The sequence below is a fragment of the Penicillium samsonianum genome, assembly GCF_028829775.1.
Source record: "Penicillium samsonianum strain IBT 33392 chromosome Unknown utg000009l_segment0_segment0, whole genome shotgun sequence".
Lineage (NCBI taxonomy): Eukaryota > Fungi > Ascomycota > Eurotiomycetes > Eurotiales > Aspergillaceae > Penicillium > Penicillium samsonianum.
Window position 1 is genome coordinate 1,017,260 of NW_026643267.1, and position 13,670 is coordinate 1,030,929.

At 45.9% G+C, this 13,670-nt stretch overlaps 2 protein-coding genes across 2 annotated transcripts; both read right to left on the reverse strand.

Moving 5' to 3' along the window:
- Positions 1 to 730: 730 nt before the first annotated feature.
- Positions 731 to 1,134, reverse strand: N7471_013424 (uncharacterized protein; the record flags this gene model as incomplete). Its single annotated transcript, XM_057286143.1, has 2 exons — positions 731 to 765; positions 864 to 1,134. 2 exons carry the CDS (start codon positions 1,132 to 1,134, stop codon positions 731 to 733), a joined length of 306 nt encoding a protein of 101 aa, XP_057129468.1.
- Positions 1,135 to 6,802: 5,668 nt separating this feature from the next.
- Positions 6,803 to 7,642, reverse strand: N7471_013425 (uncharacterized protein; the record flags this gene model as incomplete). The annotated part of the gene is made up of 1 exon (XM_057286144.1): positions 6,803 to 7,642. One exon carries the CDS (start codon positions 7,640 to 7,642, stop codon positions 6,803 to 6,805), a length of 840 nt encoding a protein of 279 aa, XP_057129469.1.
- Between the last annotated feature and the right edge of the window lie 6,028 nt (positions 7,643 to 13,670).

Genomic DNA, 13,670 nt, shown 5'->3' on the forward strand with positions numbered 1-13,670 from the left:
GTCGGTGGCGCGTGATTCCAACCATTTGCAGTATTCTCTCACGGCAGCTTCGCGAGGCCCAAGAATAACGACATGCTCATCAGATGGAAGCCTTCGTAGAGATGAAGGAACTGCGGGGGTGACCCCGTTTTGTGCTGGCAGAACATTAATGATGGTTGGAGGATATGATGGCCCGGTTGTCAACATCTCAGTCTTTTTCGATTTCTTTCCTGTCTGACTTTCCAGGACCAGATCTCGACGGATATTACTAGGAACATCATCGTGACTGTCTAGGTTGCCACCACCGTCAACATAATCAATCAGACGTTCTAGATGTGGGGCCCGCATTTTATAGTGTTTCTTATCCTTGGGGTCCTCCCAGCACCAATCAGACTTGAGCGGGCATGAACGGACATCACACCTCATAAGGCCATAAACAAGATCCCAAGTTGCGGGTCGGCCGGTGTTCTCTTCTTCATTATGAATCAGCCTCTCACGCTCTGCCAACATTCTGCTAGTTGCTGACACACGGCCTCTCTTTTCAACTGTCCTTGATACAGGCACGGAGTTACCGTCGTCATCGCCTCTGTAATTAAAGACAAATTCGATTGTGAGCATTTTGCCCATACGAACCAAATTGCTCCATTTACGTAGCTGCTTCTCCACCGGTTTCCAGTCAATAGTAGAAGGGAAAAATCGGTCGAGGTTCTTCTGGCACCGGGAGTCCGCCTTGACAGTAACAGCCGTGCCTTCAGAGCGAACTCGCTGGCCACTTTTCTTCTTCATCTGCAGCATTTCTTCAACGGCTTGTTTCAAAGTATTCACCCAGTAATCCGAGGGAGCTACAACCAAATCCTTTTCGGTCACACTGCCTACCTTCTTACGGTTGAACATAAGCTTCCATGCAATCGTGTAGCACATATATCTTGGAGGGTGCTCGTCATATTCGGCATCTTCATCCCATTCGACTAATGGGAGAAAGTCGAGCTGATCCGACTGCACCTGATCTGTGGGACAACCCGGGGCAGGACTAGAAGAAAATACGGTAGGCGAACGACCAAAGTAACCAGGGGTGGGGGCATATTGTGAATTTTCGTCCCATGGGTCGCCTGTCCGGGTTTGATAGGCATCGTCGCTACAAAGGCTATTGGCCATCGTGAAGATCTTCAAGTGGGGGGACACCTAAGCAAATAGAACTGAAGGAGGTTAGCCAGTAACCTCTGATGTCCAATGAAATCCAAAGCCATGTCTTGATGATACGCAGTGGCGAAGACTTGAATAAGCTTACTGTCAAGCCTTGCCTATCAAATTGAACCCGGACTAAGTCACAAACAGTATCGGGCGCTCTGCAGTAATGCAGCTGCGGGATGTAGAGGGGAATTGTTGACAGATTGCCTGCTCAAAGACCTCGAGGTTTGCTGAGTTTGCATCGAATCTTCCAGTCCAGGCCTCTAATTCTAGATTCTTGTATCTTCCATACTGGTATTTTAAACTCCTGGTTTTTATTACCTGGTTAGGTACAAAACGTCTTATTTACGCGCTATCTACATATGGGTTAGCGTGTCATGTGATTAGGGTTTGAAAGATGATCTCTCTGTTCCCGACATGGAAGGCGATACCGGACGCTACTGTACCTTCTTTGGATCACTCAGCCCTTTTTCAAATTCACAACTCTTCTTTCGAAGACCAAGGATGTGAGTATTCATTTAATATTCAGTATCTACAATAAGCTCTTCGCCCATCTTGAAAAGTCAAAAAGTGCGTTGAAACGGAAGAAGGTTGCTTGGAAGCAGCTTATGCTTAGCTCTCTTGAGGCCGTAGAGAAAAAGCTTTCGCATTATTACAACCAGACCGATGAGATCAATAATAATCTTTATGCGATTGGCACCATTCTCTCACCGCAACATAAGCTTCAGTTTTTTAAAGGAAAGGACTGGGAAGATCCAGTGCATGACTGGCGTACGATCTACCGAACAAGTCTCGAGAAGTACTTTGAATCCTACAAGCGAAGTCATTTAGATACGCAATCAGCTTCAAAAACCTAATCACCGATGGTCGCAATCTCAGAGCTTGAAATGGAATGTCAGCAGGAGACGTCCCAGCCCTTATTATCGGGTCAATATGATGAGCTAAAGGAATACCTGGAGAGTGGTAAGTCTATACTTACTCTATCATCTGGCCTACACTAACCTGTAATCTAGGCACCGTGAGAACTCCGACCGCTGTGTTTTGGAAGGATCACCAGCGCCAATTTCTAGCGCTTGCAAACCTTGCCGGCGATGTGCTTTCTATACCTGCTACTGGCGTAGGTGTAGAACGCCTGTTTAACTCTGCCCGGGATGTCTATCACTACCGTCGAGGTTCACTAAACCTATCAACAATTCAAGATCTTATGATGTTTATGTGTACATCACGATTTGAGATTGAAGATAGTCAACGGACGTTGATTAATGAGTATCTCTCACATGAAGAGATACAGGCTAATCAGGAGGCAAAAAGTACAGACGCTCACCAGCTTAAACCTATCAGTGATTATGATGAGTGTGAATCTGATAGAGCAGATGAAGATGAGATTAAACCAGTCCTTGATCCTACTCGAATGGAACCCTCAGAGCTCCTTCCATATCAACCCTTGGTCAATGGGCCCCAGCCTAAACGCCGACAGCGCGGGCTGTCGGAGAAAGAGGAAGGAGAGCACGAAGATAATAGTGAGCCCGGCCTCCCTGATACACAGAACCGGCATTCAGGCAGGGTTCGGAAGCGCTCAAGGCTTCTTGATGGATATGAAGTTGCTTAGTCTGTACGATTTATATGTATGATAGACGCTGTAGTTAGAACTCAATTGAATCTAAGATTAACCATTCAATACGCTCCCAGATTCAACGCGGTCACAGGTATGAATTCATAATCAAATTGTAATTCAAATACTCAAAAATACAGATCAAAACAGTATATTTTATGCAATCATGGGACTGTCTATGTTTGTCTTGTTTGTCGGCCCTCAAAATGTTTGGAGGGCCGTATAGTGAGGGCGGGCAAAAGACCAGCCCGACCCGCGGGCGGGCGATGCCCTCCGCCCTCAAAATTGCGGGTCCGCAGGCGGCCCTCAGAGGGCGGCTCGCGGGCGGATGCGAGGTCTATGGCTACCTATAATATGGACTATCGCCTCTTGGCATTAGGGGTGGAGAAATAAAGAAAGAGTGTAGGTGGTGAGACCAATTTTCGGAAGTACTGTACTGTACAGTTTTCGAAATCAGTTATACCATCACGCTTTTGGGACTTAATTGCTGGAAATAAATTCGAAATGAGCTAATCTATTTCAGTTCACCGCTCTATAATTTCGGCAGAACTTTCATCGTGGACAGATGCTGAGTCATCATCATGATGAACGCCCCATGACTTTCGTGAAGAGCATATGTTTTAATGGTATTGTTCTGTCATCCTGATATTACTGAGTTGGAGCCGCTCACACAATCATACAACTATGATACAATAACTTTGCTGCAAGGTCGCCACTCTGTGGTCTAGGGGGCGATCTCAATCAAGCGAAATTATTTTCAACCCTGCCTGAGTGGAACCTGACTGTTTGTTGCAGCTGATTCAGACTATAACCTTCTGAGATACCAAACACCCAAACTTATCCCCACACCTTCCATCAAAGATGCAAATCGAGATACAAAGCACTTCACTGTAAGCGGTCGTGCTTAAAGCTTCTTCCGTCAATTTCAAAGCCGGGGGAGACTGTGGCCGAACCAGGCTTTGAATCATGAAATTTAAATGATGAACATGTCATAATGCAGTTTTTTCCAATGTAATCAAGAACTTCACAATCTCGTGGATAACACACATTGGATGACTCTCACACGTTCCTTGCAAGGTGGCTTGCAGGGGAAAAAGCAAAAGCAAGTCGGAGAAAGCTCTCCCTAATTCACAATTGTCTTGGCATCCCAAGAGGATGTGAGCTTCTTCGAGACTCGTCGGAACTTCCGTGTAAAAAAGAAAGGAGAGAAACCTTATGGAGTCGCTCAACTCGAGGTGTTTCAGTCGGGGTAAATAGAGTTGTTGGTCATCTGAAGCCCGTGGTATTAATATGGATTTCTTAATACTCACTTTCTCAATATTGGGACTTATGGAGAAGAAAAAAGCAGAAAGATTCTTCTCAAAGATTGAATGTTCCAACGAAAGTTCTGTCAGCGATTGTGACATCCCAGTGAACACAATATTGTCATATTCGAGCCATTTAAAAGCGATCGAAGAAAGATTTCGAAAATTTGCCAGATCGACGGAAATGACATGGTTAGGAAAGCGACCAGGTATTCCATCATAGTTGAAAGAAAGACAGCGAAGAGACGGTAGCTCGGGTAATGACAAATTCTCTGGTACATCGCCAAATTCAACCTCTTCTAGTAAGGAGAATGGCGAGTCATTGCCTTGGATACTCGCAGCTAGGTCGCTGTGACCGCAGGCTAGTGGACTTGCATACGGTATCGACTCAGTATAGTATTTATCATGAGACCTGCTTTTTTGAATTAACGCGCGTGCCCAGAGTGCTAAGAAAGTTGAATCAACCTACCCAGCATCGATCTTGCTTAGATGAATATGGCCGTCATTATAGCTAACCGAGAATTCTTGTATGTGTAGAGACCAAGTTGACAAGACTTGTGATACCCTACTAACTGGAAGTAATTTGCCGTTTAAGCGCCATATGGAGATTGTTTCAGGGTGAAGTGAGAATTGGCGAAAAAGTTGCTGGGCAATGCATTGTTGAAGGCTCCCTGAGGTGTTGAAAATAGCCCAGAGGTCTCTAATATCTGACAACTAGTCTATAAATATGCGAGTTTGAAGAAACGTGAGGGGTTTCTTACCTGATCAAGTATTATATAAAGGATCTCCAGAGGGAAATGGAGCAGCATTGAAATGCTCAATAGCTAGTATTCTAGCCAAAAATAACGAAGAAAAAGTTTTGCTTTAGAACACTTCTGGAAATTGCTCTTTCTGTCGATCTGTTGTTTTAAGTCTGCAGTTTATGCTTTGTAACTGGTACTCACATGCTTGCAAGCCAATTCCTATGAAATATGCCCACGGTGCCCTTATTGGAGGGTTGAGTGACACTAGATCTACTGTTCATTAAATGTTGAACGAACTGGGTCATAACATTTCCCGGATACATTACCCCACTCGTGGCGCCGAAGCTACGAAACCTATCTATCACATCATGGCATCAACTGCCCGCAGCTCTAAGTCCCGACCCCGGATCTTCGCTCTTTGATGTAAATAAAAATTTAGATATAGTAAACAAAAGGTAAGGAACCATCGACAACTTCTACCCAAATATAAATTACCATAGGTTTGTCGGGCCACCATTCTTTTTGACAGGGGTGATAATTTACCCCCGGTTTGCTGGTTGCAATCCCACGTCAATACACTTTGCCACTTTGGGCATTCCCTGCCTAGCTCTAACCCTGATCTCAATTACCAAAAAACCCCTGATATAAAGTGTATACAACTGTTAAAGGGGCCTTTTATCCCATCACTTTCGACAGCTACTGTCAAGCTAATGTTAGAGCGCTTGTTTTGGTGGTATTGTTTGGTTATCCTCAACGCACGACTTATAGGTTAGGGGTAAACCTGACTCCTTTCACTAGTATAAAGGATAAACTGACAGGCTATATCACTCGAGGGTCAAACTTTCTCATAATATTTTGTGTACGGGCATTTAAATGAATCACGTTATTTAATTATAATCGTATTCACATTAATACTGCAGCCACTGATCATCATCAGGTTTACGTTACAGTAGCACCCGACACCGCCTTCCATGTGGAAATATAAAGATGCTTTTTCAAACCCTAATCACTGATACTGGAAATTAACACGTTCCATACCTAACAGTAATAATACCAGTTTGAGAAACGTATCCTCTGGATAGATAACTTTTCGTTCCGAGGAGCCTCCGATTCTTAGTGTTCACTGCGCCTCAGGGACGGGGCGATATCCAATCATGTGATTAAATTGCATAGAGAGTCAAAATCCCTGTCTCGTCACCGCTTTAACATGCTATATCTATCCTCCCGCCCTATTCAAGTCTAAGTTCCTAGATCTGTAGTCTCTAGACGTTTCCCCCCAATCAAGGAACATCAGTCTACGTACCTCTGTCATTGGACGTACGCCATTTGACCCGGGACCAACGTGGATGGTAGTCCATAGACATAGGTTATAGATGGCTATCAATCATGCAACTATGTTCTTTATCAGACCTACGGCAGTATGGGCTTTGGGGTCGAGTCATATTGCCCTCCGTGGCTGTTATGCATATGCTCATACTCGTATGGGCATGGTTTCTAGCCTCTCCAAATGGCACAACAGTTGTTTTACATTAGGTAGTCTTTTCTCCGTTTTGTATTATACAGTAGCGGCCGCTTTCGCCTTCCATGTCAGACAGCATAGAGGAGCTTTTTCAAACCCTAATCACTTCAGGTGCTAGGCCGTATAAGCTTAACCTTGTATTTGAGGATCTGTCACAATGCCGAATGGTATAATACCAAACGAAGAAAAGTCCAAGTAATGTACAATGTATTTGGCTAGGCTGTGAATCACTCTTTACTAATTACAGATCCATCAGGTTTCTCTTAAACTGTCGCGTGACGGGTAATGCGCTATCTTACACGAAAATCCATACCCATACAATCAACTAAGGAAACAATAGATATGATAAGAACGGTGGAATCCCCAAGTTGTATGGCTCGACCCGCTAGCGATTCTCCACTAAAATTTCTCTCGATAGGATAACGAGGCCATGTGGGTTGCGACAAAGCGCAAGAGTTCAGGACGAGCTGATAGGGATAGAAACCGTTGACTGTGGATCCCAATCCGGGTACACGGGGTAAAATACCAGGCTTTGGGGTTTTTGATGACGCCAACGGTCTTTCACGGCTACCTTGGTGTCGCGAGGGCTAGCAGCCTCAATGTAAGGAATTCCGTGACTTGCCTTCCAACAGTGATCCTTCGACATTGGATCCTTGATGTTCCACTCGATGCCAAATTCCATTCCCGCAAATTCAAGCCCAATTAGATGTGTTGTGTGTAGATACCGATGTGTGGTCATGCTAAAAAGATCGAAAACTTTGACATCTAGGTATTCTCCAGATACTTTGCTTGGTTCGGGATCTGTATAACTGATCTGCCTGATAAGATTATATTCGAGAAGCTCTTGTCCAGCAATCCGTGCTTCTGCGCGCTCCTGCATAGAGAATAACGAGGAGGCATGAGAACAGTGCCTGAGGCATTGGACTTCCTTAGCACTCTTCTCAAAGTTGGCGGGGATCGCAAAAATCCACACCTCCAGCTGAGTTTGACTTGGGCGCTTCCCTTTGTAGTACTCATCTGCATTGAAGATTCGGTCGCTCAATCGAATGGTGTCCGGGCCGATCATCAGGACCTGGCAGTTGTCCTGGAACCAAGGCTCAAACAGTCGCATGGTATGGTCAAAGTCTCGTAGTGGCTGTAGGAACGTCTCCACTGTATGCTGGGATGGTGTAATCCGAAGTGAAGCTAAGAGGGCGCCAACATCGGAAGCCGTCAACTGTCCCATTATGCTGCATGCTATCTCATAGTAGCCTGCGTGGTAAAATAGCAATGAGATTCCTTTTTGACCCTGAGACATCTTGACAGATTATGCGAATTGAGCTGTGGGTTTTGGAATTTCAGTATATTCTCGTCTTGCTCAAGCTACTATGAAGATCTTACCGAGGGGAAATCGTAATAATAAGTTCGTTTGAAGGGTTGAACGGTATAAAAAAGTAGGGATCAAGATGTGTTATAAAAGCTTTCAGAAATTTTCAATGCACCGTGTGGTAAGCATGTACCGTAGTTCGTTCCTGGGAGAGCCACTCCCGCTCCTAGCGTCTATATTTATGAAGTGCTAGAAGCTGCTCGGTCTCATATCAGAAAACTTCATAACAGTCATTCCCTCTAAAAGTTGTAATTATATCAGTACCCTCAACTGAGTAATTCCGTTCATCGCGAAGTAGTTGTGGTTGTACACACCGTATTCTTAAGGCCACTCGTCGTAAGTCGGAGAGCAAGGACCATGATACTTGCACATTGCAAAAACGGCATGTTCGACAGGCGCCAAGTGCATCAATCCATGGAGATAACACCAAAAAAAACTCCTTCCGGTCCATCGTCAACATTTCCCCAAGAAGACGATCTAAATCGGGCGTCTCAAGAACGGCTTGTCCTTTCTGTAACGGTCTAGACTCAAACGACACAAGCCGCTCAATGAGTTTGGCATCCTGCACGCTGCAATTATTCCTCTCGCAAGCCAAGACCGGAAGCCCATTCTCGTCGCACGCAAGACATATTCTGCGATGTTTAATGTCAACAGCCCGGGCAATGGGTAGTATCCCCGTAAACAACGCAGATTTGAGCTCCAGCACCCTGCTTCGCCCAATAATACCCATCCGGGCAGATATCCACTTTAATACCGCTTTCATTTTGAGATCTTCCTCCCTCTCGAGGCCGACCTGCACAAGAATAGCATCCCGACCAACGCGTCTGGCGCGTATGTCGTCGATGTATTCATTCAACGACCCAAACTTGCCCAGCAAATTTTCGTACCACTCTCTGTATGACATCTAGTCCAGACCTCGCGAAATGTCTTTCAAAAGGGTTTTTGTAAGAACAGATTGTGTGGAAGGCAGTTTATACAAGCTTGTGGCCAAAAGATGCACATTAGCGTGATGACGTGTCCTCCCGCGCCCAGCATGCGTTAGCGCCCAGCGTCTTGAAGACTGAATCTGTAAAAGTGGCCAATATCTGACCGCTAATTAATGCTGGCAAGGTTGTCCGGTACTGTGGAGAGCGCTACCAATCCTCTGTCAGGTCTATCATGGAGAGGAGGAAACAGATGTGAAGGGCATATGCCTAGTAGTTAGATATAATTTGGAGACTTACGGTTCTAAAGCCGTGGTATAAAAGAGATTGAGAACAGTATCTGGTCGATTACGCGCCCTTCAGCTAGATGTTAATATTGGAGAGACTGCGAATTTTCCTTTTGGGTCGGAAGAATTTCATTTCCGAGCCGAGAGCTAGTCGCCGTATTTGAGTTCACGGATCAAAATAAATATCACCAAGGCAATGGTATAGTACTATTATTACCTCGTTAGCTACAAGACGAATAATTTACGCGCTATTCAGATCTGGACTAGCGTATCATGTGATTAGGGTTTGAAAGCTGATCTTTCTGTTCCCGGCATGGAAGGCGATACCGGTCGCTACTGTACCATTCAGTCTTATGACGGATCCATGATATTAGATTAACCATATAAGGCTTAGCACTGCATATGATTAGGGGCTGAAAAGCTCATCTGTACTGTCCGACATAGAAGGCGAAACCAGGCGCTACTCTACATAGCGATAGCCTGTAACCTAACAATTCCTCTTGAAGCAACCTTGTGTACAGAAAAAGCTGCCCTTGGTGTCCAGCTTCAGACATGTCGGGCATTGCAAGGCCCCAGCGTCATTTTCGCCATCAGTTTTGACTTGACATCCATACCGCTGCAGGTAGCCCCGGCAAGGTCCAACCACCAAACTGACAGAGGGCCCTGCTGCTGGAGGCAACCTGGTCAAGCCCAATCACACAACTAACACGGAGACTCCGTTCGACGTGATTCCGTTCGTAGCCTTGAACTGACGTTGGCTAATTAGCTAGTGCATATCCAACGGATATGTTGATCACACCAACAGCGCCAACGGGGCACATTCAACTGGCTCCTTTAGGTTCAACAAAATGTCAGCTTCTACCCCCTGAACCAGACTACAGAACGGACTGAAGACCCGGATCTATCTTGACATGTTGTCACTGGATCTGCCAAGCTGACCGGGGTCACTGCTGTTGCGGGTATCCTGGTTAAATCCTACCACCGAACTGACCGGGGGACCCTGCTGCTGTACGTAACTTAGTTAAATCCAACCACCGAGCGGGCAGGGGGGCCTGCTGTTGCGGGTATCCTGGTTAAATCCAACCACCGAACGGACAGGGGGCCCCTGCTGCTGTAAGTATCCTGGTCAAAACCAACAACCGAACTTACCGGGGGTCCCTGCTGCTGTAGGTAACTTAGTTAAATCCAACCACCGAACTGACCGGGGTCACTGCTGTTGCGGGTATCCTGGTTAAATCCTACCACCGAACTGACCGGGGGACCCTGCTGCTGTACGTAACTTAGTTAAATCCAACCACCGAACGGACAGGGGGCCCCTGCTGCTGTAAGTATCCTGGTCAAAATCAACAACCGAACGGACAGAGGGTCCCTGCTGCTGTAGGCGCTGGTCAAGTCAACCGCCCTAACTGGCCGGGGGCTCCTGCTGTTGCGGGTATCCCCGTTTAAGTCCGAGCACTGAACAGCCAGGGTAGACCTCGCCAAAATCGCGGGTTGGGTTTCGGCCGTTGACCAAAAACCCGCCAAGAGATTTGAATACAGGTAATATATACCACATTACATTATTTAAATGCGCTATAGTCTGTATTACGACTGTTATTCCGTACTATACAGGCTCATGGGTTCTTGGCGGGTTCGCGGGTACCCACAGGGTACCCAAAAAAAAACAGTATCCCGAGGTCTATCCAGGGGGGTGAGGGGGGGCCCTGCTGCTGGAGTAAACTGGTCAAGGCAACCACCAAACTGACAGGGGTCACTGCTCATTTAGTTTATACTCCGGTGGTGCGGGTACTTTGGCCAATGGTAAAATCCGCTTACCACTGTAGTAGACTTCCGCACGACCCAGGCCCAACCCGGACCCAACTACTGGGGCCCAAAAACCCCCAGAAACAACCATTTTGCGCCGTTTAAACCGACTAAATCAGCTGAATTATGGACATAGTTACGATATTTGCATGGTTTGTAACCCAATCAGGGGCCCGGGAGTTTAAAAAAAAGTGATAAGCGTAGCTTCGTCCGTGAGAGTTGACTGGAGGAAGTACATACAATACGTAATCAGTAAAGGTGTTCCCCGCAGTACCAATCCATCCAACATCAACCAGGCGGCTCAGAAAGCGCTGATGTGAGAGCAAAAGCGGTTCACCTAGTACAGTAACTTATACATAAACGTGCGCCCTATCGGTGCATCTATCTTCATATGTTGTGTATTTTTTACAGTAGTCTTCGAAATCAGTTATACCTCGGCAATCTTTCGCCTTGATTGCCAGAAAATATACCCGGTGGACGCTAATCCCTTTTGGAGCACCGCTCTGTAATAATGGCAGAAATGTGACGGTATTGGCTTCGTTACACTCGATGAGTCATTGCATTAAAACACAAAGTGTCTGTCCTGCGACTGCCCTGCGACTAGTCTCATCCTGGGATAAGTCTTGTCCTGTGATATACTTGGTCACGTGCCTTGTCGGTTGGTTGGCTCTCGGTGGTACCTCCAGTTTAAGAAACCCTGAGCTCTTCCTCACTTTGTCCCTGCTAACATAGTCTATGGTCTGGAGTGATCGGTAAGCCCTTAAGGCCAATCATCAGATGACCCGAATGCGGTTATGCCCGACGCTAGTCTTCCGCACGACCCAGAACCCAACCCAGACCCAGTGACAATAAACGAGAGTAGGATGATTTACTCCGTTTGATCTATTAATATTCCTAAATACTCCTACGATTTTAGTGCCTTTCTACCTTCGTATGTTAAAAGATTTCTCCCCTTACAGCCCTTCTTATAGGTTATATGTCATTCTCATATTATGTCTCAAAGCAAACTTTCCGACTTTGCATCGTCGCTCTATGGTGGGGATATTGATGATCTTTCATATATTTCAACTGGACAAGTCACTCCATCTGCAAGTCAACACACAATCGATTCTAGCTTCCGAAGACCAGATGACCCACTCCCAATCCCCCCTTCCTTACCACGCGTTGGACCCGACCGTAGGAAAGGGTTTATTCTCTACGATACGATGTCACATAACGATTTCGTGGACTGGTGGTTAGAGACTGACTATGGGAGGAAAAGTAAGATCAAATGGGATTCGAACCGCCATACAGAGATCTGGAATAGCTACCATCAGGTAGCTCAGGGTGTGGATGGCGCACCAAAGGCTATGTGTAAGCGCTGTGGAAAGATCCTAGAGCATCCTTATTCCCTGAGCCCGAATAGTACAGGCAAAGCGCAGTACCATGGCACATCAACAATCCAGAAACATCGAAAAACGGCTGGATGTTTACGGTCGGAGAAGGGGAAGAAAGCAGAGATTACAAAATTTCTACAAAAAGAGGTATATGTTATTATCACAAAACCATATAACCATGCTAATTTATTATTACTTTACTAAAGGGAGAAATTTCAGCAAGCATACCCTTCTTACAACAAGATTGGGAAGAGGATATCCTACAATTTCTTACTCTCAACCGGCTACCATTCCATCTGATCGAGCATCCATCATTCAAACGCATCATCCATAAAGCTCGTTCCGCCCCAGCCCCTCTAGTGATCCCGTCGGCCGATACCATCCGTCGCCGATTGAGCAATCTAGTTAAAGACCGGCAACAGCGTATTCTTCGTACGCTACCTTCTAGCTCAAAGGTATCCATTGCGCTTGATTGCTAAACATCTCCATTCTCGCAGGCATTTATGGCTATCACTGGCTATTTTATCGACAGTGATTGGGTTTATCGTGAGGTACTTCTTGGGTTTAAGCCGCTTCATGGTACACATATACACATACCGGCTCTTACCTAAGTAGTGTTCTTATAGAAACCCTAGCGGAGCATAACAACATGGAAAGTGGATCTATTGCTGAATTCATATAAAGCATCATCATGTTTTTGTACTATAGTACTTGGTGTGCTTATCGGAGACAAAGATGTACTGAATTTATAATCAAATATTAAGGCTTCTCAATACTCCAACCTGCATGCCGAAAATGGCCCTGTGCGCTTTTTTTCTCTCGCACCTACAACATCAACACACCACTCAAGGAAAGTATTGAAACCTTGATCAGGGCTCTGTGCATAAGATAGCCAACGTCGTTTAATGAACCCTTTGAGTTCAGCAAAGAACTCCTCGATCGGATTAAGATCTGGGGAGTAGGGCGGTAGGTACACCAATTTGACCCCAGCAGCAGAACACATCTGCTTGATGCTTTCTGTCCGGTGGAAAGATGCATTATCCATGACAATAACAGATTTCGGTTCCGGCCACCTCCCGCAGTGATGTAGGAGCTGTCGTATAAAATCCTCGAAAACAACAGCATCCGTCGATCCCCGGAAAACCCGCGAAAGGACGACACCATCTTGGGCATACGCGGGCAATATCTGGTATCGCTGGCTGGAATTGAGAAATCTGGACAGGTGTCACCCCTGAAGGAGACCAGCCAGTCCTTCTAAATCCTGCTCGCTTATCACAGCCAGACTCATCCACATACACTAAGTGATAGGATCGGAAAGACGATATTGAATGAAGGTAGTAGTCTCGTAAGTCGGCATTTTGTTCCCGTGCTATTCTCCGTGCTGCCTTTTTAGTCCAACCAATCGACGCTAGTGCTCTGCCAATGCTGTAGATTGTTACAAGCACACGGAATTCATCCCACAAAAACACCACCATCTCATCCTGGTATAGATCTGGCTTTTCGAAGAGATGTTCGCGGAGAGCTTCTAACATGGGTGGGGTGATGCTTCGTCGCCGACCGATACCATTGG